This window comes from Felis catus, chromosome C2 (assembly GCF_018350175.1).
Source record: "Felis catus isolate Fca126 chromosome C2, F.catus_Fca126_mat1.0, whole genome shotgun sequence".
NCBI lineage: Eukaryota > Metazoa > Chordata > Mammalia > Carnivora > Felidae > Felis > Felis catus.
In genome coordinates this window covers 148,406,698-148,430,810 of record NC_058376.1, presented here as the reverse complement: position 1 = coordinate 148,430,810, position 24,113 = coordinate 148,406,698, and the positions used below count along the sequence as shown (strand labels likewise).

The 24,113-nt window shown below is 57.5% G+C and overlaps 1 protein-coding gene and 1 long non-coding RNA gene across 5 annotated transcripts; one reads left to right on the top strand and one right to left on the bottom strand.

Moving 5' to 3' along the window:
- Nucleotides 1-6: 6 nt before the first annotated feature.
- Nucleotides 7-8,967, bottom strand: LOC102899977. 3 transcript variants are annotated; one of them, XR_006585633.1, is made up of 4 exons: nt 8,830-8,967; nt 6,710-7,183; nt 4,485-4,675; nt 7-4,359 (listed from the first exon to the last, which is right to left on the bottom strand). It is a non-coding gene; the product is annotated as an uncharacterized LOC102899977 (long non-coding RNA). The 3 variants fall into 3 exon arrangements; XR_441196.5 differs by having other exon boundaries at nt 7-298; XR_006585632.1 differs by lacking the exon at nt 4,485-4,675 and having other exon boundaries at nt 7-298.
- Nucleotides 4,669-18,014, top strand: ZBTB47 (zinc finger and BTB domain containing 47). 2 transcript variants are annotated; one of them, XM_011286258.4, is made up of 6 exons: nt 4,669-5,168; nt 8,802-10,367; nt 11,910-12,057; nt 13,347-13,462; nt 14,101-14,245; nt 14,512-18,014. In XM_011286258.4, the coding sequence occupies exons 1-6, from the start codon at nt 5,166-5,168 to the stop codon at nt 14,871-14,873; spliced, it is 2,340 nt and encodes a 779-aa protein (XP_011284560.3). In that variant the 5' UTR covers nt 4,669-5,165; the 3' UTR covers nt 14,874-18,014. The 2 variants fall into 2 exon arrangements, with proteins under 2 accessions (XP_011284560.3, XP_044893720.1); XM_045037785.1 differs by lacking the exon at nt 14,512-18,014 and having other exon boundaries at nt 13,985-14,110.
- The last annotated feature ends 6,099 nt before the right edge of the window (nt 18,015-24,113 follow it).

Sequence of the window (24,113 nt, the reverse complement as noted above, 5' to 3'; positions counted from 1 at the left end):
TCTGTGCCTGTTTCATCTCTCTTTACTCGTCCAGACTTCCAGTAATCTTTCCGAAATGGAAAAGAAAATGTTGGGTCTCTTTGCTGAGCCAGGCGGCGAAGAGACTTCGTCTCTGCTGCCCGTTTCCATCTGGCGGCTGAGTATTGGCGGGGCGTGAGGTGGGGCCGGAGAGGCACTGCAGGCAGAGATGTTCACCTGCCCAGATGGTGCACCTGCTCAGTGATGGTGCTTGGTCTCTCTTGCCCTGCAAACTCCAGGTTTCCTCCAGGCTCCGTTGTTGTCATTCAGCCGAGGTGACCTGCATACAGAGGTCTTTGCTGAGGAAGGAGTATGTCCCATCTTCTCTGGGAGTTGCTGCCTTGGGGACAGAACATTTACCTACTAAACCACCCACGGCCTCCACACTTCCCTCTACCAGTTCACTAGGCACAGAGCACTGGCTCTTAGAGAAAACATTCATGGTGATATTTTTAGTGTCCACATGAGAATTTGCAGGGCAAGTACAATTAACTTTTTTCTCCTCGGGACTCAGGGGAATTTGTATTTTCTTAGTGAATACCTCATAACTTCTCACAGTAAGACTTGGCAGAGATTCAGTTTTCAGAATTAACAGTAGACCCCCAAGTCAGGCAATCCCTGACAATAGTCCAATCTGGATGCATTAAAATTTAAAGAAAACTTCAGAGTCTTTTTACTGTAGGGAAATCCCCAAGTGAGGTTCTTTTTTAGTGAGCTCCAGCATTGTGTTCACATTCTCATAGTGATCATTTTGATCAGCTGGGCAGCACTGGGGGGAAACGTGTCAAGGATTTTGGCCTTGACTGTTCTGAATTAGCCGGGCATTAAATAGGAGGTAAGAGAATTCAAGAAAAATGCCCCTATCACAAGTGAAAACTGGCTGGACACCACTGTTGGGAAGGGAAAGGAAACTGTAGTCCGTGTAGAGAGACACCTGCCACGTAGGTGACGCAAACTAGCTGACTAGGTGAGGCCCGGAAGCCATGCCTCACATGCTAGAAGAGCCTGGACTCGGCTGGTTTCTACAGAGAAGTCCCATGCAGCACTTGTGAGGGGTTGAGCTGGGAAGCAAGCTGAGAGGAATCCTGCCGGGCAGGGAGAAGTCCTTTGAGGACAGGGGTAGAGAGGGGGTACCCTGGAAGAACAGGGCACCTGCTCGTCTTCAGGGCCCACTCCGGGCAGCTCCAGTCAGTGCCTGATGCTGTGTGTGTGTGAGGCCAGGGGAGCACACTGCCACAACACACACACAAAGGGGCAGGGGGCTTTAACGGTCTGTTTTCTTTAAAGGTTTCAGTAGAGGGCAGAGGCAGTGCCCTTGCCCCTTTCTCTTCTCCTCCCTGTGAATCAAAAGGTCGGGGTGGGGCTGTGCCGAGCTCCAGGCCAAGTACTTCTGCCCCTTCGAGACCCTGGGCCCACCGTTCACAGCTCTGCAGGCTGAACTGAGTTTCAGAGCCCGGCCCCAGGACCCAGGCCAGCCTGAGGACTGTTGTGTCTGAACCTGCATAGAGCCCTGAGGAAGTCAAGGTAAAGAAAGTGACCTCAGGCCGCAGGAGAGACGCCCGCATCCTGTCTGTTCCTGGGCCTCTGACGGCTCATCTGCACCAAGAAGACGTGGATTGCCCATTCCTCGGCTCATAAGCCCTAAAAGAAGGTGTGCGCAACTGGCACAACTGGGCATGGGAATCCGTGGTGCCCATCCTTTTCCCAGACCCGTCTGGAGAGGAGTCGGCCTCCCAGAGGGCCTACAGGGAATGGAGGCCTGGGCTGCCACTCCCCCAGCCCCAGGTTACCCGGGTCCTCCTGCAACTAACTTCTCTACCAGCAGGCCAGATTCCCAGAGAAAGGCTGCCAAAGACCCCACTAATGTCAATGCCTCCAGCCTAGTTTGATTTTATTTTGAAGAGATAAAGGACCTCTGTGAGCAACGAGTCTGTGGTATAGTCCGTAAGGGGTCTGGACCAGAACCAGACTTTCTGGGTTCAAGTTCCGCTCTGCCACTCTCTAGTTTGTTAACTAACTAGTTAGATTGCTTGACCTTTATAATTCAGCTCCTCATCTGAAAATCTGGGATACCAAGGCCTCCCCCTTGGGAAGTAGGGAGAATTAAATGCTTAGAGCCAAGCATACATCAAAGGCCCAGGGACGCGGGCCCTGGGATCGCCTCCAGGAGGAGGGTAGGAGCCCACAGGTTTCATGTGGAGGGCCAGGCTCAAGTCACCAATGAGAAGCCCACAGTCCCTTGAACCGACAGGGAGGGAGAGGATCCTGGAAGCTACTGGTGAGGCATGCCAAGGCCATGACGTTTACACAGCAGGAGGGAACGAGGCAACCTGCTGGTTTGAATTAGGCCCCCACCCCGGCAGCTGTAGCCTATTAGTGTGGCGCTCAGTGGAGGCAGAACACAGGGGCAACACCCCCCCCCGACTCCACACTCGGAGCTCTGTGCTCCCGTCCCTGTAGGGCCCTGGGTCAGCCTCTGGTGGGTAGCGCGAACATCCCTTTCCGTCCCACCGACTTCACGCTGTGTTATCCCCTTCGGTTTTCTGACACTGTCCACTCTTGTCCTTCCCCATCCCAGCTACGGCAGCTACACAGCCTCCTGCACCCCAGGGAGGCTGAGTCCTGTGCTGTGCAAGTGTGCGTGCACACATCCCCCCAACCACCTCTGGGCTGTTTGTTCTCTCCAGGATCAGAAGAGGTGGGCCTGGTGTCCCCAGCCAAGCTTGGGGACTGCCCTCGCACAGTTTGGGTGGCCCCATTTGAGCCCACCATACCGGGCTCTTCAAACAGCCCCTTGCTGCAGTCTCATGTGACCCAAGTGCCAGTAGCCTCTCCCAAAGCTGGCTGCGTCCTCGGGCTCCCCCAGTAGATGGGCTGTAGGCCAGAGAAGCAAGGGGGAAACAGCTGTGGTCTTCAGGGAGCCTGAGCCCCCATTCCTTCTCTTCTCACCCCAACTCCAGCCCCTCCTTGGCTTGACCGCCACAGCCAAAGCCAATCCCAAAGGGGCCAGGGGCCCCACCTTCGTTACTTAGGCTGGCCACACCCCTTGCCAAGCTTTGGCAGACAGTGGACCCATGAGGGTGTCTCGTGTAGTCCTCTCTGCCAGGATCCTCCCAGCCCGAGGGGAGGCCACACTCTCCCAGCCTCCCCTTTCCCTGGCTCCTGACACTGGTGCCTGGATGCATTATCTGTACTCCTCTGGGCCTCACTGTCCTAATCCAAGCAATGGGTACACAATCCATCCCTTGCCCCCTCCCAGGTCAGTGCAAGGACCCACTGAATCAGATGAGGAAGCGGGTTGGAACCGAGGAAGAGGCAGAAAGCAGCCCTGAGGTGACCAGCTGGTCCCACATGCTGGCCGGCTCTGGCCTGGCCTCAGCCTGAAGCCTCTGGGAGCTGAGCTAGCTGGCTGTGCACCCACCATGGCCACAGAAACGCAGGGTGTCTGCAGTGGCCGCCTCTGGAGGCACGTCCCCAGCTGTGCCCCCACCTCTCCTCCCGTGTCTTTATTCACTTGGGGTCTCTCCCACGCTGCATCTAGCTATGTGCATTCCTCCCCTTCCTCTTGGCACTCTTTGGTCGCCCCCATCTTTGCCCCTGAGATGTCTTCTCCCTGGCCCCAGCGTCAGGAGGCCCTTGCAGGAGGTCTTGCAAAAGACCATCAGACTTGTTGACGGTGTCGCCCTGGGATCTTTGCCTCTGTTCCATTCCCTCTCCCGGCACCCAGAACCAAGTCAATCTGAGCAGGCCCCAGAGACCCTGCCCACTCACGGGGAAGATGGCAAACCCAGGGGATACTGCGACAGCTGGGCAGGGGCTGCTGTGTAAGCACAAGGGCACATGTGTGAGGGGTGTGGGTATTGCCAGGACAGGGGCAGTATCACAGTGACCCAAACGGGGCAGCAGCCAGCTTGGGGTGGGGCGAGGGCACAGAAAGGCCCCTGAATGATGACATGGGCCACACGAGAGGCCCACAGAGGCCCCCTCTCCACCCTGGTGGCCCAGCCGCCACCTGGGCCCTGCCAGGCCAGCGCCCTGCGGTCCCCACCCTGCCGCCTGCTCAGCCTGGCAGCGTTCCTTTGCAGCCTCCTGCCAGCACAGCTAGCCCCCTGCCCCCACTGGTGTCCGTGCCAGAGCAGCATTCCGCAGGCCAGCAGAGACTGAGCAGGGAGGCTACTCAGCAGTGGTCAGGTCACACGGCTGAGGGGCACAGTGGGGCCTGGGCCTCTGGCCCCCACTCCTCTCATCTTGCGTTTCCCTAGTGCTGGGCCGGCCACCGTTAAAGGCTTGGTCGCTGCAGCTGGGGTCGGGTTCTTGCATCTCCTGCCCTGGGCCCCTGCCCTGTGGAAATCCAGAGGAGGCCACCAGGTAGGTATGGGCCAACCAGCACAGAGTAAAAAGAGCTCTGGGATGCCCTGGGGAAGGGGGGTGTGGGGGGCAGGGCTAGCTGGAGATCCTAGACTCACCCTCAGATCAAAGCAGCTCAGGCCAGAGGGTGGGGGTGGTGAGCGCGGCTGGGGTACGGGGGTTCGGTCTCTCAGCTGGGGTCGCTCAGGGGAGCAGGTGGAAGCATTTCTGCAGCTAGTTGGGGAGTGGGCGCGCCCAGCTTCCCCATTTCAGGGCCGCCTCCTACTCCGACCCCGCCTCTGTGGCGCAGCTGGAAGGCACCGAGATTAGACTCTCGGACGAACTTCCCGGCAAGAAGGGGGCTCGGCGCGAGAGAGTGAGGCCGGGGCCCATCCGTTAGGATGGGAGCAGTGGGACCCGGCTGGGGTCCCCTGCGGCCCGAGGCAGAGCAGGCTGCACCGGGACCGCGCACACCACGCGTGTCCGCGCCCCCCGCCGGCACGCAGGGCGGCCTGGCCCTTTAAGCGTCCAGACGGCGGCCCCAGCTGACGCGCGGGCTCCAATCGGCGCCCCGCGCCCCCCGCCCGCCGCGCCCGAGGCTCTGGGGCCGCAGCTGCTCGGCTGCTGGACTCGCCGCGGCCCTGCGCCTCCGCCCGCCCGGCCGCGCCCCCGGGGGCCATGGTCGCGGGGCCCTGCGCGGGGGCGGCCCCCAGCGCGGCGCTTCATGGAGCGGCCCCGGCCCGGCCGCCGGGGGCAGCGCGATCCCGCGGGGCCCTGTGAGCCCCCAGCGCCACGGCACCATGGTACGCAAGGCCCTGCCTGTCCCCCCGCTTATCCGCCCACCTGCCCGCTCTGCCCTCCCGAGCGCACGGCCCGCCAGCTCAGGGTGGAGTTGCTGGAGGGGTCTTCCCCCTCGCCGGTCTCCCCGACCCCTTCTCCCGGGTCCCCGCGGGCCGGGAATGCGGCGCTACGGCGCGGCCCTCGGCGGGGAGGGGGTTAAATTCCTGGGGTGGGGGCCCAGGCGCGAAAGGCTGAAGTCTGGCTAGGCGCGGGCGGAGGGGGGCGCTTCTCCGAGCCTGGGACGCCGCCGCCCTCGACTGGGCGATGGGGGGGAGGGGGGAGGTCGGATTCCCGCCTGGGCCTTGGGCCACGTGGGCGCTGGAGCCGCCCTGTTTGGGGATTTGGGGCGACTGGGCCAAGCCGGGTGTGTTGGGGCGGGACGTCCGCAGCTCCGGTCCAGACTACTGTGTGACCTTGGGCCAGTCCTCTGCCCTCTCTGGGCCTGTTTCCTGGGAAAGGAGAGGGGCCATGAACGCAGAAGAGGCTGACACAGACACCGCCTCTCCAAAAAGAGGAGCCTGGAAGTCATGAACCTGTGCCCCCTTGCTCAGTCTGGGCCCCACCAATGGTTACCCGGCAATAAAGATTGTCGTGGGCGTTTGGGGTGTGTGTGTGGTGGGGGGTGCCGATGCAAGCCCAGGTTTCATCCCGGGGCCTCCATGGAGGTCAGGATAGGGAGCCAGCGGCTTCATGGCGCTGAGAGAGGGTATCCCTCAGATGCAGAAGGCTCTGGCCCTGGTGAGCAGTCTCGGCAGGTGTCCCTGGCACCTGGGCTCCTTCCCACCGCCCCCCCACCCCCAATCCCCAGCCTGGCTTGCCGGGAGAGTTTGAGGGCAACAGGAGTGCCTGACCACTTCCCTGGTCTTGTATCTTAAATAGGCTGGCCTGGTCTGGACTTGAGGATGGAGTGCACCTGGCTGCAGCTGGCACAGCCAGTGGGGAGGGATGTCTGCAGTTTCAGGGAACTGGCACATCTGGCTGGGGAGGCAGGCGCAGCTTGTGGGCCTTGCATGGGAGGTGCCAGGCAAGGGGGTGGCCGAGCCCTGCCGAGGTAGTTGACGGGTTATGGACTCAGGCTGGATGGGTGTGCCCTGCCAATTAAGTCCAGCCAGGGTTCCTGACTGTGAGATTCTCGGGCCCCTCAAGGGTGCAGGGTGGTACTGGCTTGGGAGGGGGGGTACTGCCGTGGGAATAGCGTCTTTAGGGGCACCAATACCCTCCAGGCTAGCCCCTCCTTTCCTGCTGAGGCCAGAGGGCCCTGGGACCAGGTCTGTACATGGGAAGGTCGGGCACTGCCCTTTTTCCCAATGCCAGGTAGGCACCGGAGGGCATTCTGGGAAGGGGGATGCAGAGTGTACTGGGGCCCTTGTGGCCTAGGATGTGCTCCCCTCAACAGGCCTGGCTTTAACAAGCCCTTATCCAAGCCACTTCTGCCACTGTCTGGCCCCTGGTGGCCCTTAGGGGCCCTCTTACAACCCAAGTTGCATCCTGACCCCTCACTGACCTGCAAGTGGTGGCAGCTCTGGGGAGGAGGCCACAGGTTGCAGAGGGTAGTGGTGGGGTCTAGGGAAGCACAGCTGGTCCCCTGAGTCTGAGGTTCCCCAGAAGCCTCTTACTGCTCTTTAAGTCATTGCAAGCCGAGAAATCCATCCACATGGAGTGGCGTCCAGTCCAGCAGGGAAGGGGTGGCCTCAGCAAGGAGTTGGAAGTCCTGGGGATCTGTGGGATCCTTCCATTCTGAGCCTCGGTTTCCCCATCCGTGCAGTAGGGTTTGGTCCCAGAAGATGAATCAGGATGAGTCAGAGGAGGGAGATGGGAGGGACTTGGCACCATATCCCTGTTAGATTGGCCAGGCCTGGACAGGCTAGCAGTCCTGAGACAGAGGGGCAGATGGTTGGCTTCTTGGCTGGGAGGCAGGAGGCGTGGGAGAACTTGAGGAAGATGGTCTCCATGGTCAAGAGTCTGGCCAGACTGGGATCTGAGAGAGCATGGGGTGGATGCTGCCCTGGATATGCAGGGTGGGGCCCAGGGCAGATCTGGAAGCAGGTTGCCCCTGTGGCTCCTTGAGGTTCATCCTGACGCCTGGGGCAGATTCTCATAGGTGAACATAGATACCACCCCTGGGCCCAGACTGGGCCCACCCACTGCTGCTCTATCAATGGAAGGACTGTCCTGGGGCGTTGGGGCAGGCTCTGGATAGACGGAACCAAGGTTTCATCCCAGGGCTTTCAGGGAGGTGACTGGGGGAGAGGAGCTGATGGCTTGTCGGCAATGGGGCAAGGTAACCCTCAAATACAGGCGGCTCTGACCCAGCTAAACGGGGCCTGAGGAGGGCCCTGAACTGGAACCTGTGGAGTTGGTCCGGCCAGGCAGGTGGTCGGCAGATATTAACTGAACATCTGTGCACTGGACCCATGCGTGGGACTGGGCAGCCTGCCTGTGTGCTGTCTACCTTTTGGGGAAGCTGCTGTGGTGGAGCCAGGGATGATTAAGCCAGCCCTTATTCTGGACAATTCACAGGTGCCGGATGTGGCCCAAGGACCTGATGATCTGACCCTCCAGACTTTGAGGGCCTCTCTGAGGCTTCAAAGTAGTGTGACTTCCAAGATGGGGCCATCTTAGAGCCTCCGGGCCTGGACCGTACCTGACCTGGGGTCTGGGGGCCTAGAGGGAAGAGGGTCTAGGACAAGCCCTGGGGGGGCTCCTGTCTCTAAGCACAGTGGACAGGTAACGCAGCTCTGTCCTTCTACCCCCACAGAACCCCTGTGTGAGGGGGAGCTGCTGGCAGCCAGGCCTGAGGCCATGGGCAGCAGACTGGTCCCGTTAAGAAGGGGCTGGCTAGATCCCACCAGCCTCCTCCAGCAGAACAGTGGGACCAGGCTCTGGGCCTGGATTTCTTCACAAGAATTTCCACCTCTGCAAGGCCTCAGGCCCAGACCCTGAGGCCTTCCGCTGGTGAGGTGAGGGGTTTCTGAGGTGCTACCCCCAGGGTGCAGTAGCAGCCAGAGGCTGAGCGGTGAGCTAATGAGCCTGACTTTCGTTCTTGAGGTGTCTGGGCTTGGGCAGGCATGGTTTTATTTCTACATGTGAGTGAGTATGAGGGAGAGAATCCACGGAGCTCAGGAAATGCTGAAGCAATGCTTGTGTCTGAGGTGACCACCTCGCCCCAGTTTGCCCAGATCGGCCCTGGTTTTAGCACAGAAAACCCCCACGTCCCAGGAAACCGCTAGGTCCCAGGCACTCCTGGACAGTTGGTCACCCTAGTCCCTGTTACTTCCTCTTTCCTTCTCTTCCCCTTCCCTGTCCAGGATGACTTCCTGTTTTGCAGGGAAGAGCCTGGGGCCCAGAAAAGCTAACCTACTAACCCAGGAGCCAAAGGTCATGATTGGAGTCTGAGCTCTAAGGGGCAGCTGGCTCGGGGCTTGAGTCCTGGTCCCGCCGCCCCCCCCCCCCCCCAGCCCCAGCCCGCATCCTTGCTTGAGCCTCAGCTCTTTCTCCCTAATGTGGAGCCAGGAGTGATGGGCAGGCTGCCTCCCCGGTGGTGGGTGCTGCCCAGGTTGCTGGCCTTGACCTGACCTGTGCCCTGTGCCCCGCAGTTGCTGGTTGAGAAGACGACAGACTCACCGGCGGCCGAGTTCTCGCTGGTGGAGGACGTGGCATTGCACTTCGCCTGCTTGATGGGCCGCCTGAATGAGCAGCGCCTCTTCCAGCCTGACCTCTGCGACGTGGACCTGGTGCTGGTGCCCCAGCGCAGCGTCTTCCCGGCACACAAGGGCGTGCTGGCTGCCTACAGCCAGTTCTTCCACTCCCTCTTCACCCAGAACAAGCAGCTGCAGCGCGTGGAGCTGTCCCTGGAGGCGCTGGCGCCCGGCGGCCTGCAGCAGATCCTCAACTTCATCTATACATCCAAGCTGCTGGTCAACGCGGCCAACGTCCACGAGGTGCTCAGCGCCGCCTCATTGCTGCAGATGGCTGACATCGCCGCGTCCTGCCAGGAGCTGCTGGATGCCCGCTCCCTAGGCCCCCCGGGCCCCAGCGCTGTGGCCCTGGCCCAGCCGGCCACTGGCTGCGCCCCGGCCGCACCACCCTACTACTGTGACATCAAGCAGGAGGCAGACGCCCCAGGTCTGCCCAAGATCTATGCCCGCGAGGGCCCTGACCCCTACTCTGTGCGTGTCGAGGACGGGGCAGGGGCCGCAGGTGGCACGGTGCCTGCTGCCATTGGGCCAGCCCAGCCCTTCTTCAAGGAGGAGAAGGAGGGTGGTGTCGAAGAGGCCGGTGGGCCCCCTGGCAGCCTGTGCAAGCTGGAGGGCGGGGAGGGGCTGGAGGAAGAGCTAGGCGGCTCTGGCACCTATAGCCGCCGGGAGCAGTCCCAGATCATCGTGGAGGTGAACCTCAACAACCAGACTCTGCACGTGTCCACGGGGCCCGAGGGGAAGCCGGGCACCACCCCGGGCCCGGCCACCATGGTGCTGGGGCGGGAAGACGGGCTGCAGAGACACTCAGAGGAGGAGGAGGAGGAAGAGGAGGAGGAAGAGGAGGAGGAGGAAGAAGAGGAAGAGGAGGGTGGTGGCAGTGGAGGGGAAGAGGAGGAGGAGGAGGAGGAGGAAGAGGAGGGTGGCAGTCAGGGAGAGGAGGAAGATGAGGAGGAAGGGCACAGCGAGCAGGAGGAGGAAGAGGAGGAAGAAGAGGAAGGGCACAGTGAACAGGATCAAGAGAGCTCAGAGGAGGAGGAGGAGGAGGAGGAGGGGGAGGCAGGGGGCAGGCAGGGGCCGGCGGGGCGTCGGGGCAGCAGGGCAGAGCCCCCTCCCCACGGGCGCATGGCCACTCGGTCCCGAGAGAACGCCCGGCGCCGGGGCCCCCCTGAGCCTGAGGAGACCAGGCCACGGGGTGGGAAGAGGCCCAAGCCCGCGCCGGGAGCCTCTGCGCCGGCCCGAGGGCCACAGGCCACTGACGGGCTGGGGGCCAAGGTGAAGCTGGAAGAGAAGCAGCACCACCCATGCCAGAAGTGCCCTCGCGTCTTCAACAACCGCTGGTACCTGGAGAAGCACATGAACGTGACCCACAGCCGCATGCAGATCTGCGACCAGTGCGGCAAGCGCTTCCTGCTGGAGAGCGAGTTGCTGCTGCACCGGCAGACAGACTGCGAGCGCAACATCCAGGTGGGCCCCGCCGGCTCCGTGGGGGCGGGGGGGGGGGGCAGGGCTGGGCAGCAGGCCCGCTGACGCCACACGGCCACTGAGGCCAGGCACCCCGCGTCGTGCTGCCTGCGTTGCCCAGACAGACAGGCTGGGGAAGCCGGACTTACCCCTGGCCCCTGGAGCTGGCCCAGGCCCAGGGTGGTGGGGATAATGCCAGTGCCTTCCTGGAGGAGGCGGGCGGAACCGGGCTTGGCCTGTGGAGACACGTGCAGATAGGACTGAAACAAACAGTACCCTTGGCCAGAGGGGCGAAGGGGAGCATGGGCTTTGGAGGATGAGAGGAGGGAGTTGTCTGAGTACTTGAGACTGGCGGATAGCCAGCTGCCAGGAGGGATGAGTCCGTGTTTTAGTAAATCCTCGGGCTGCTACAGGGCCAACAGGTCCACCACCGTTTATAGTTTCACAGACAAAGCGGGGCAGGGTTTGCCCAGAGAGGGCGCCATTTCCACTTGCCGCAAAGGCTGAATGGGGCAAGGGGTGACCGAGCAGGAGAAAGCCCCTGCTTGCTGTCAGCGCTTTGGAGATGCCAGCTGGCCTGGGCCTGGAAAGAGGGATTGGATGAGAAATTTGGGAAGAGCAGGGGCTGCTGGGGCCAAGCAGGGGAGCTGGGCTGGTGGCCAGGCCCCGGGTCAGCCTGTGTGCCAGCCTGGCCTCTCAGGGTGTGGGCAGCGCAGGGCCAGCCTGGCTGCTTTTGGCTTGTTCTGACCTGGGAGGGGATTGATGGGGCAGCAGGTAGGCCGGCGCTAATTGCCTGAGCTAATTGCTAATTGCATGGCCCTGTGGAGAAAGTGTTACCCGGGGGTTACCTGGTCTCCTGCCCCACCCTCCTGCACCTGTTCCCACGTGCCTGCCTGCTGGGCAGCCCTTTGACTCTCCACCTGCACGCACCTGAGCCTTCCTCCTGAAGGGGAAAGACGCATGTGCCTCTTCTGAGCTGGGCGCCCTGACCCATTTCTGCCCAAGCCTGACCTACTCCAGCCCTCTGGAAGAGTGTCCTGCAGGGATGCGTAGGACAGGAGGAGGAGGGGGGCCCCCAGGGTTCCCACCACCCTCCGTTCCCTCGTGGGGCCTGGTACCTCCCACAGTCTCCCCCACCTGGCCCTTTGGCACCTATCTCCTCGAGGACCCACGGGGTCAGGGCTTGGGTCCCCCCAGGGGGAGGCAGCAAAGTTGGTGCCCCAGCTCCGCCAGACCTGTTACCATGGCCCCTCAGTAGAGAGATGCTTTGTTAAAATGAGCACCGAGGAGGGGCTTCCTCGTGTAGGTGGGCCCTGACCCTAGTTCGGTTCAAGGATGGGGGAGGGCCCCAGGCTGCAGCGCTGGGTGGGTGGATTACCATCCCCAACTCCCAGAACATCCGATTTGGCTGGTCGCTGGACATCCGGGGCTCTCTCGCCAGCACAGGTGAGGTGAAGAAACGGAGGTCCAGAGAGGGGCAGCTTGTCCCAGGTCACACACGGTCCTGACTCAGGACCTGGGGCCTAAAGTCCTCTTACCCCACAGTGTGTGACCTGTGGTAAAGCTTTTAAGAAGCTCTGGTCCCTCCACGAGCACAACAAGATCGTGCATGGCTATGCGGAGAAGAAGTTCTCCTGTGAGATCTGCGAGAAGAAGTTCTACACCATGGCCCACGTGCGCAAGCACATGGTTGGTGAGTAGGCCAGGAGAGGATGGGGCCCGAGGTCAGAGCTCGGCCAGCTGCTGGCTGTGCTGGGAAGGACTTCCCATCCAAGGGCGGTGTGAAAGCGAGAAAAGGCCCCTCTCGGCTGTGAAGCCTGGGGAGGCTGCTTGCAGTGGCAAGCGTGGCCTGGACAGGACTGCAGAGGTCAGGACTACCATGTATAGTTGGGCAGGTTGCACGTTGCACAAGGGTTCCTGGACAAGATGGCAGATGGGGACCAGAATCCAGCTGGCACACTGCTAACCGGACTATGTGCCACAACATGGGGCTGTGGCCACCAGGGAAAGGAGCGCCTTTTCCTAAATCACGCAAAGTGACGTATGGGCAGACATAGGCCCTCAGTTTCAGGACAGGTGTGCCTCTCATTTTTTTATCACCTTCTTTCTGGCCCTCACAGGGCTTCGGGCTTCTCAGAACGCAACCCATGATAATGCGACACAGTAAGGAGGCCCCCCCAAGTGTGTGTTGGGTTACTCTGCCTCGGGCATGGCTGTCCCTCCCCTCTGTGGGCCTGGCTGGAAGTCTGGTGTCCAGGTGCCCCTCCTTTCTTTGCCCAGTTGGGGCCTGGGGCTCAAGGGAGATATGGCCCTGGCCAGGCCCTCCCCCCCTTTCTCCAGCCACCTGGGAGCTGGGGCCCCAGGCTCGAGGTCTCAGCCAGGAGCATGCGGAGCAACCCAGAACTGGTAGTCTTCCTGGGCTCGAGTTCCCCAGCTCTGAGCTCTGGCTCCAGTTATTTCCCCCCAGATCTTCCTTGAACAGTTCGTTAAGTCCTCACCTCTCCGGGGTTTTAGGGGAGCACAGCTAACTCCCTCTGGACTGCTCAGTGTCATCCCTGTAAGGCCCACCTTTGAGGTTCAGTACCACTCCTAGCCTGTCTTTATAGAAGGGCATGCTTGAGGCCCACAGAGGCTGTGCAGGGAGCCAGTGGCGGGCCAGGGTTTGAGCCGAGGCCAGTCCTACTTGGGAGTCCTTCAGTCTCTCCCCAAAGCTTTGGGAGTGAAGCAGCCTTGGCCAGAGGCGGAAGAACGTGAGGGCCTCCATGCTAGTCTGACCAGACTTGAGAGCAGACAGACAGACATAGCCCAGAGGGAAGAGCCCTCACCCTGAAGTCAGCCCCAGATCCTGGACCGAGGCTCTGAAGCAGACCTTAAAGCAGGTGGGCCTCCCGGGAGGCCCTGTGTGGGAGGTGGTCAGGCAGCGAGCCCCTGGGAGGAGCCATGGGGGTCCATCCCCCTGAGACATAATGGCCTGCCCCACAGCCCACACCAAGGACATGCCCTTCACCTGTGAGACCTGCGGGAAGTCCTTCAAACGAAGCATGTCTCTCAAAGTGCACTCACTGCAGCACTCTGGGGAGAAACCCTTCCGATGCGAGGTGAGCTCCTTCCTCTGCCTGCCCCGGGGGCCACCTGGACGGACAGGGAGCAGGAGCGGCAGCTGCCTAAAAACCTGGGAGTTGTGGGGAGTGGAGTCCGGGATTCAGAAAGAGGGGGGGCCCACCCTGGTGTCTGCGGCCCCTGCCTCCCACTCCATCTTTACCTGCATGCCCACCTGCCTGCCCCCCCCCCCGGCCCCCACCCTCTGCCACCCCAGCTCCAACGCAACCCCCACGCATTCAGGGTGGGCAGTCTCCTTGGGCTGGAACGGTACATGGGGTGGGCTTTCTGGAGAGGTGGAGAGAGGAACATCTCAGAGCAGAGACAGGGCTGTGGACGGGGATGAGGGGGGCAGGTCTTCCAACAAGGAGGAAGGACGGAGGGGCGGGGTGGGGGGAGCTCAGCTTTAAGCATGAGGACTCCCTCCATTCTGTGGCCTTTTTCCACTTCTTGACCTCCGTTCCCGCCTGGGCCCTGCCTGCCCTTGGCCTCTCTTCTGCCCGTGTGCTGCCCCGCCCCAGGACCCCCTCCCGGTGTGTGTGTCCTCCCTGGGCCCTGCGGTCACAGGCAGGTGCTTCCCTTCCTGAAGGCTGCTCCCTCCTCTGCCCCTGGGCCTCCCCCTCCCCCCCACCCTCAGAACTGCAATGAGCGCTTCCAGTACAAGTACCAGCTGCGGTCACACATGAGCATCCACATCGGCCACAAGCAGTTCATGTGCCAGTGGTGTGGCAAGGACTTCAACATGAAGCAGTACTTCGACGAGCACATGAAGACCCATACAGGTATGGCGGCCTCCAGGGAGGGGCCCCTTCGCAGTCCTGCTCCAGAGGCCTGGGGTGGCCGCAGCCATGCCCCTTTCTCAACTCTGGGCCTCAGTCTGCCCTTCTGTCTGAGGCTCGGTGCCGTCCTCCCTGCCTCCCCGGGTAGGGAGGCCCCGCGGATGCCGGGGCTGGGCCCCGCTGTGGTTCTCTGGGCGTGGGGAGGCTGGTGCAGAGCTGGGGTCTGGGGACTCCTCAGTGACTCCCCGGTGCCCGTCGCCAATGCCTAGGGGAGAAGCCATACATCTGCGAGATCTGCGGCAAGAGCTTCACCAGCCGACCCAACATGAAGCGGCACCGGCGCACGCACACCGGCGAGAAGCCTTACCCCTGCGATGTCTGCGGCCAGCGCTTCCGCTTCTCCAACATGCTCAAGGCCCACAAGGAGAAATGCTTCCGCGTCAGTCACCCCTTGGCCAGCGACGGCCCCCCTTCTGCCCCAGGCCTGTCCCCCACCCAGCCTCCGGCTCACGCACTGCCCCTGCTCCCGGGGCTGCCCCAGACCCTGCCGCCCCCGCCCCACCTGCCGCCCCCACCGCCACTCTTCCCCACCACTGCCAACTCCGGCGGGAGGATGAGCGCCAACAACTGACTGCCGAGCCGCGCGTGCGCGGGGCCTGGAGCCCGGGGGGCGCCTCTGGGAGGGACCCCCCCACCCCGCCCTCTCGTCTTTCCTGTGGGAGGGCAGCAGCACTGGCCTGGCACTGCCGCCCTCACCTCCGGAGGCGGCCGGACACATGCTGCTCAAGGCCCCTGGCCCTGGGAGTGTTGCAGGCTGGTGGCCCCAGCGTGGGGGAAGGACACCTCACTCCCAAGGGCCCCTCCCCCCTTCAGTGACTCCTTGAAGCCTTTACTTTTTTTTTCTTGGAAGTGAAGGAAAAAGAAAAGAGAGGAAACTATTTCCAGCACCGCCCTCCAGGCGAGGGGGGTGCTGGAGCAGCAGGTACAGCAGGGAGGGAGGGGCTGGGGAGCAGGTGTGACGGGTCACTCTGCTGATGCCTAAGCCGGAGGGGGGTTGGCCAAGCCAAGCCTGGGTCAGCTTCGGTGGCTCATCTCTGCCGCCCTTGTGCACCCTAACTTGCCCCCTCATCCTGGGGAGTCTGGGGAAGAGTTGGAGTGCCAGCCACCCCCCACCCCCGGAAGGAGTCGTGGACCCAGTCTGAGGGCTGTGGACACTGAGGCACAGAGCTTGAGTCTGGATGCCTGTGAGCGTGTTGTGGAGGGAGTGGCGGAGTGTGAAGGCTGCAGACCCAGCTTTGCACCGTGTGCAGTGGGGTAGGCAGGGGCTGGACCCCAGGCATTTGCTCTCCCGCCCACCACCCTGGCAGCAGGCACAGGGACCCTGAGCTGTACCAGGCTGCATTGAGGTCCCTGAGTCCAGGAGAGGACATCCCCAGAAGCCGCTGGGCCTCAGGGGGCTGGGGGCTAGGCCCTGGGTGGGCAGACGGGCTGGCTCCCGCAGTGCCAGATCCCCAGGGCTGCAGTCGAAGTCCCTGCAAATGGGTGAACACCAGGGGCAGGGCCCTGAGAAGGAGGCATAGACAAAATGTTTTAAGGTTTCAAGGTGCTATCAGTGGGGCAGGGGGCAGGGCTGCTGTTCACAGAGCACCCCGTCCCTCACCAGCTGCCCTGGTCGTCTCTCCCACACCAGAGATGTGTGTGTGTCTGTCCCCATCCCTGCTCTGAAGGCGGAGGCCTCATCTTCCTAGGTCTGGCCACAACCCGGCATCCCTGTCCCTCCTGGGCCTCTGCGGTGTGGGCAGGGCACCTGTAGCACTGTGGGCAAGAGGAACCTGCACATTCAGGCCCCAGGGTGGGGGCAGGAGTTCTGGGGGAGCCCCAGCCTGTGCCCAATGCTTGCCCCCACGAGGCTGGCACTAATAGGACACCCTTTTTTGTTGTCATTTAACGTCTTTATTCCTGCCTTTAAAATGGGGAGGAAGGTTCCATAAGCTACATGTTTCCTAGTTAAGCTCTTTCCCTTTGTGTTTATACGGTTTTGTTTGTTATACTCTGCACCTTAAACCCCCACGACTACCCCCACACCACCACCTTCCCAAGCATGGCTGGAGTGGGTAAGCCTAAAGGGGGACAGGGGCAGGGGGCAGGGGGGGAGTGGGCCCCATCAGCCCAAGGGCTGAGGGGGTTGGAACCCCTCTGACCTCCTTGTGAGGCCCATGGCGCTGGGGTGGGGGCTGGGGACATTTTAATCATCAATAAACGAAGCACTTTATTCTGTACAGATGTGGGCAGCTCCAAGAAGCCCGAGTGATTTGAGGATTCGTAATCCAAGCTACACAGACCTGATTGTTCTCTGGGCACAGAGCGGGCAGTGCCCTGGCCTAGTTGCATTTGGGGCCGTGGCAGTAGTGCAAGCCAGAGCCTACAGACATGCCCTCAGACACCCCTGCTGTCCTCTGGAGAGAGAAGGTGGGCCCCTCACTGAGGGAGGAAGGCTCCCTGCCAGGCTCCCAATTGTGTAGCTCCCTTACCCCAAGGCTGAGGGTTCCAGGCTCCTGCTTTATTATAGCTCCCTCTCCTCTACCCCTTGATCTCTGGGCTTCCATGACGTCCTCAGGGTCCCCCCCCCCCTCTGTTTCCTCCTCTTCCTTGCTATTTCTAACCTCTGGACCCAGTGCCTGGCAGCTCTTCAGAGCTGGCTCATGTTTTCCCCAAAAAAGTTGATCTCCCCCAATGTGCTGTAGGTCGGGACCCCTTTGGGTTCCCCCAACCCCCCATCGCTGACACCAGGGTCTCCCATGGGGACTGATGGTCTTGTCACCAGCTAGCCCCACTATAGCTTTAGTGAATGAGCCGAGTGGGGAGAGGGCGGGGGGGATGCGGGGGCTGGCCAGATCAGGTCCCCGTGAGGCCACACTTTGAGAAGCAGAGGCTGGAGATGGCTGTTGTGGGGGGAGCTGGTGTTGAAACCCTGTCCCAAGATTTGGGTTTCCTGTTCTCATACACCTCTCCTCTGAGGGTGGGGATCCAGACAGCAGGCAGCCTGGGCTCTGGTCAAAATGGTCCTTGTAGCTGTGGGTGGGCATGGCCAAGCCCTCTCTTGGGAGGCCCCTGTCCCAGTGGGGTCAGGAGTCCTGGTCCCTGGTGCTAAATGCTCTCTTCCCCTCAGGCCAGTGTGGGTGGGAGCTCCTTTCCAGCCAGATCACAAGGGTCTGAAGCAATAATGGAACCTCAGCAGTGCCAGTATGGGTAGGGGTTCTTGTTTTACCAGCTTTTCCTTTTCCTTTTTATTTTTAAGACATTAACAAGCACCTGGATGTTGGAGTAAGGGGACTGGGGCGTCATACCCACTTCCCAGGGCCTGTGGGGAAGGGGGCAGGGGATCATCACATCCCACTAGAGATGTACAGGGCGGAGGGGGTGTGTGGGGGGGGTGCCCCTCAGTCCAGATGGACTTCTCAGCCCATTTGTCCAGAACTTGGGTCTGGAACCTGGGCCTGCCCCCTCCCCAGCTCCCCCTGGGCTCCCTGGTCTTGGGCCAGCTGGAGGTGAGCAGAGAGATGAGGTGGGCCTCAAGCCCCCTGACCACAGGCTGGAGTTAGAGCCTCAGCCTCTGAACTTGGCAGGTGCTGCCACCGCACTCCTCATTGGGGGCCCAGAGGTAGCTGTGTCAGGTGTGTGTGTGGACCCTTGGTGTCTGGGGCCCAAGTGCGTGGGGGATAGCAGGAGGGTGAGGACAAGAGTGAAGGGGAATAAAGTCAGTACAACTGTCCCTTGGCCCAGCCTCTTCTTTACGTGTTCCCTGCCCTGACTACTGGCTGGAAAGACCTAGACCAGAGCAAGGGCAGCACGGAGCCTGGCCGCTCAGCCGCAGACCGCATGGATAGCTGTACCCTGGAGCAGCTGCAGACCCTGTGTCTCTCCCTTAAGGGCGGGCTGGGCTTTACGAACACCCAGAGTCAGGAGCTGAGGCAAGAGCACAGATGTGCCCCCAAACTGGTGTTTGGTCTTGAGCTGGATGCAGAAGGGGATGGAGAGAGGAGAGGTCTCGGGGTAACTGATGCCGAGGCTCCCAAAGGAGTGCCCACAGGAGGCCAGGCCCCCTGCGGTATGGTTCTGCGTGAGCCCCAGGACAGCAGGGACAACTCCGGCTCATGTGCGCAACACTTGGCAGGCAAGGGTGGTTTGAAGGAGCCAGCTGTCAGAGATGCTGACGTGGGCACGAGGAAGACGGCTAGTGGCCTCCAAGGAGGGAGCAGATGGCTTTCTCTGGGGACCTCTAAGAATTATTAATATCATTGCACAGGTAATATACAGACCTCTAAGAATTATTAATATCATTGCACAGGTAATATACAGAGCCCTGGCTCTGCGCCTGGGGCTACACGGCGAACCAGGCCCCTGTGTTTGTGGCAACCGGCTCAGGATACGGGAGGAGGGGTCTGACCCTGAGCAGCTGGGTGAATTCCCGAACCAGAGAGGAGGTGCAGGTTCTGACAGGCAGAGGCTGGAGATGGGCGTGGGGGAGCTGGTGGTGAAACCTGTCCCAGGACGTGGGTTTCCTGTTCTTATGCACCTCCCCTTCGAGGGCAGGTCCAAAGAGCAGGTCCCAGAATTTGGGGGCCGGTACCTTTCCGCACAAGCAAAAGCCCTCCTTCTTTGAGCAAAAGGAACAGGCTCACTTAGGTCGCCGTGAAAATGAGGCTTGCTGATGAGGTCGCGCTGAAAATGAGGGCCTGGCTGCTCCCCTGCTCTCTTGGTATTCTGCCTCTCTGGTTCTGCTCGCCACCCCCTCTTGCTCCCCATCTGTGTGCCTGATGCCTCTCTGCACATCTCTTCCTTCAGCCCCACCGCCACCCCCCTCATTCTCATACCATTTCCAACTTCACATTCTGTCCAGAGCTGCTCAGGCATGAGTCACGCCGGGCTAGGAGGAGGACGTTGGGTGGCGGAGGGCACCATGGCTGGCATCTCTGGAGCACTCATTCTTCCCCAGTTTTGCTCTTTGGGACCAAACTGCTCATTAACACATCGCGTCCTGGAGTGCAGGAGTATTTATACCCTAGTTGCAAGGGAGGCTGGGAAGGTGAGCATGTCTGGTACTTCAGGCAGGTAGGACTCACAATCAGAAAACGGCTGTCCAAACACGCTGGGTGGCCACAAAGGGTCCCTCTCCCACCCCGATTCCTGGTCCCGGGACCCAGCCATCCTGAGAGAAACCACGGCCCACGCATACACACTGGGCACAGGTCTGGAGTGGACACTGAATCCTACAGGAAAGCCCCAGCCTGGCAAGGCAAATCTCTGTGCTGGCTCCATAATTGATTCTTCCCTAGACAATGTCACCACTCCACAGCATCAGCTGCTCCTGGGCACTGGGTGAGACCAGTGTGTGCTGTGAGCACCAGCCCGACACCACACAGCATTGTTTTCTGTAGGATCCCTTTATTACAGAATTAAAATTAAAAATTTTCAATTAAAATTTTACAATTAAAAATTTTCTGGACGTTTAAAAAGTCAAATATTTCTGGAAGGCCCTTTAAAAAACAAAAACAAAAAAGCAAGGCTTGCAGTTGCCTGTATCTCTTCCTTTCCAACTCCCAATGGGCAACCATTTCCAATTCAATTGGTATTTTTGGTGTTTACCCTCATGCCTATGAAAATCACGCCTCCGCAGCGTTAGGCATCATTTATTGATTTCTTTAACACTCCCAACACACACACACTACACATGGCTTCTCTTCCCCTTTCTGCACATATAGTTATTATTTTGGGTTAGATGAACATTCAGTGTATATATTATTATGACTATTACGACCTCAACAAAGTCACATCATAGAATATGATTCCATTTCCTTTCTTGTACCACTTCTTACTTTTGTCACTTTTTAACATGTTATTTCAGTTTCTAGGCATTTATCGCTTCTGTGTACCCAAAGTCTGCCGTAAATGCAACTCTCCTGATATGTGCACACCCATCAATTTCCTCTTGGCACTGTGTTTCCAGAACCCTCGCTCGCTCGAATCTGGGCTGGTTGATTCCCCCCAGCTGTCATGGTGGGATCTCCCACCCTTCTGAGGATTCCCTCTGCTACTTCCTACACAGATCTCCCATTTTCCTGAATCCTCTGTCTTCCTTTATCTGGATTTGCCTCCTTGATTTGGTGAAGCACATCCACAGGGGGCTTCCTGCAGACAGGCTCCTGGGCACGTGGAGACCCGTGGCCAGGCCCAAAGTGATCGGTCCTCCCCAGACCGAATAACACAGGAGGCAGTGGAGCTAGTGACCGTCTTCACGAAGCTCCATCCTCGTTATAACAAGTGGCCAGTGTGGCAGACAGCCTGGTGTGCACAAAAGTGAAGCCATCTCCCATAAGGACACTTACTGCTTACCAACATCCCCAGGCCTCTGTTCCCTGTCACACTTTGCTGAGACCGTGTCCCTTGAAGTTTCCTACAGAAAACTAACGTCTAGAAGGTTTATGACTTCGTGGACCACTTTTTTCCTAACCCTAAAATGTAGCTTCTCTTCAGAACCACTTCAGGGAATGAAATTCTGAAGGTCTTGACTATTTTTATTCTAGTCTTATGTAGGGATGAGTTTGCCTGGGTGACAACTCTGGGTGGGAATTCATTTGCCCTCTGAAGCCTTCAGGCCCTTTGCTTCACCTCCAGCCTTGTGAACCTTCAAGCCGATGATGTACTTGGTGTGAATTTCTCTCACCCACTGAGCTGGTGAGCTCTGTCAGTCTGGGAAACTTTCCTGAATTATGGCTTTAAACCATTTTCTCTCCAAGTTTTTCTCTGTTCTTAAGCTCCTGTTATTTAGATATTGGACTTCTGGGCTGCTTGTCTCATTCTCTTACCTCATCTTTTTTGTTCCTCAAATTTGAGATTTCCTCAAATTTCTTTTCCAATTCTTCTACCAAGTATTATATTTTTGCCATTATACTTCTTAATTTCCAAAAGTTCTTCTTAATTTCTCTGGAATTTTTTTTGTAGTGTTTGCCACTTTATTATGTAAGCATTTTTTGGACATTATTACTAGCAATGTTTGAATTTTTTCTGCATCCTGATGTTTTTTCTCTTTGTTTCCTCCAATTTCCCTTCCTTTCATTTGTTTCTCATGAGACTTTCCTTAGATATTGGGTAATCTTTGATCTTTTTCTTAGTGGAAATTTTTATTGGGATAATTACAGATTCATACATAGCTTTAAGAAATAATAGAGAAGACACTTGTACATTTTACCTAGTTTCCCCCAATGATACTAGTTTGCAAAACTAGTACAATATGACAACCAGGGCATTGAAAATGACACCCCACTGCTCTTATCCAGATTTCCCCAACCTTACTTGTCCTCATTTGTGTGCATATTTGGTTCTACAGAATTTTATCACATGTGTATGTTCACGTATCCACCATCACAATGGAGACAGAACATTCCACCACCACAGGGTTCCCTCTCTTGTGCTTTTATAAATATACAGAACCCCCCCCCCGCCACCACCCACTCTGTCCCTAATGACTGGCAGCCACCAATCTGTTCTCCGTTTAAAAATTTTTGTCATTTCAAAATGTTATCTTAATGTATATGGTATGTAATCATTTGGGATTGACTTTTTTTCACTCAGCCTAATCTTCTGGAAATTGACCCAAGTTACTGTGTATATCAGTACTTCACTCTTTTGTGTTGCTGAGTAGTATTCCATGGTTTGTATGTACTACATTTAAAAAAAAATGTTTTTAATGTTTATTTATTTTTGAAAGAGAGAGAGAGAGAGAGAGAGAGAGAGCACGAGTGGGGTAGGGGAAGAAAGAGAGGGAGACACAAAATCCTAAGCAGGCTCCAGGCTCTGAGCTGTCAACTCAGAGCCCTACACGGGGCTCGAACCCACGAACAGCAAGATCATGACCCAAACTAAAGTTGGACACTTAACGGACTGAGCCACCCAGATGCCCCTGTATGTACTACATTTATTCATTGAGGGAGAACAGTGCTGTTTCTCATTTTTTTGCTATTACTAATACAGCTGGCATGAATATTCCCATATGGCTTCTGTAGGAACATAAGTTTTACTTTCTTGGGGATAAATGCCCAAGAGGACAATTGCTGGGTTATATAATAGTTGCAGGCTTAATTTTACAAGAAACTGCCAAGTGTTATCTATGAGGCGGTGCCACTTTACGTTCCCACCAGCGATGTATGAGGGATATGGTTTCTCCTCCTCTTCAGCATTTTGGTGGTGTCATTATTTTTTATTTTAGCTACTCTGATAGCTGCGCAGTGATGTAGCTTTAACTTAGATTTCCCTGATGAGTAATTATATTGGACATCTTTTCAGGAGATGATTTGCCATCTGACATCATCTTTGATGACATATCGGTTTAGGTCTTTTGCCTGTTTTCCAGTTGGATTGTTGGGGTTTTTTTGTTTTTTGGTTTTTTTTTTTACTGTCGAGTTTTGAGATTTCCTTGTGTGTCTAGATGTTGCAAATATTTTCTCCCAGTCTGTAGCATGTCTTTCCATCCTCTTCATATGGGCTTTTGCAAATCAAAAGTTCTGTACTTTGATGAGGATTAATTTTCAAACTTTCCTTTTAAGGATCATGCTTTTGATGTTGAGTCTAATAACTCTTTCCCTAGCCAAATGCCAAAACTACTGTCCTGTTATTTTTTTTTCCCTAGAAGTTTTATAGTTTTGTTTCACATTTTTTAAAAAGATGCTCACTTACTTTGTTCTTTAAGAGCCAAATCCAGGGGCGCCTGAGTGGCTCAGTTGGTTGGGTGTCCAACTTCAGCTCAGGTCATGATCTCCCAGTTCGTGGGTTCAAGCCCCGTGTCGGGCTCTGTGCTGACAGCTCAGAGCCTGGGGCCTGCTTTGGATCCTGTGTCTCCCTCTCTCTCTGGCCCTCCCCCACTCACACTCTGTCTCTCAAAAATAAATAAAAATGGGGGCGCCTGGGTGGCGCAGTCGGTTAAGCGTCCGACTTCAGCCAGGTCACGATCTCGCGGTCCGTGAGTTCGAGCCCCGCGTCGGGCTCTGGGCTGATGGCTCAGAGCCTGGAGCCTGTTTCCGATTCTGTGTCTCCCTCTCTCTCTGCCCCTCCCCCGTTCATGCTCTATCTCTCTCTGTCCCAAAAATAAATAATCGTTGAAAAAAATAAATAAATAAAAATGTAAAAAAAAAAATTAAAGAAAAAAAGAGCCAAGTCCAGTCTTGGACTGACAAAGCTCTCTCTCTCTTTTTTTTTTTAAGTTGTGGTAAAATATACATAACATAAAAGTTAGCATCTTAACCAATTGTAAGTGTACAGTTAGTGACATTAAGTACATTCACATTGTTGTAGGATACCGCCACCATCCATCAATAGAATTCTTTTCAATCTCATAAAACTGAAACTCTGTGACCCACTAGGCACCAACTCCCTATGCCCTCCTGCCTACGCCCAAGCCCTGGAAAGCACCTTTCTCCTTTCTGCCTCTATGAATTTGGTTATTCTAGGTACCTCATTTCAGTGGAATCATACAGTATTTGTCTCTTTGTGATTGGCTTTTTTCACCTAGTATACTGTCGTCAAGGTCCATCCACGTTACAGCACGTGTCAGAATTTCCTTCCATTTTAAGCCTGAATAATGTCCCATTGTACGTATATACCACATTTTATGTATCCATTCATCTGTAGATTGACACTGGGGTTGTTTTCATCTTCTGGCTATTGTGAACGATGCTGCAGTGAACACGGGTGTACTTGTTTTTAATACCTTTGGGTATATAACCAGAAGTGGATTACTAGATCATATGGTAATTGTATTTTTAAGTTTTCGATGAACCGCCATACTGTTTTTCACAGTGTCTGTACCATTTTACAT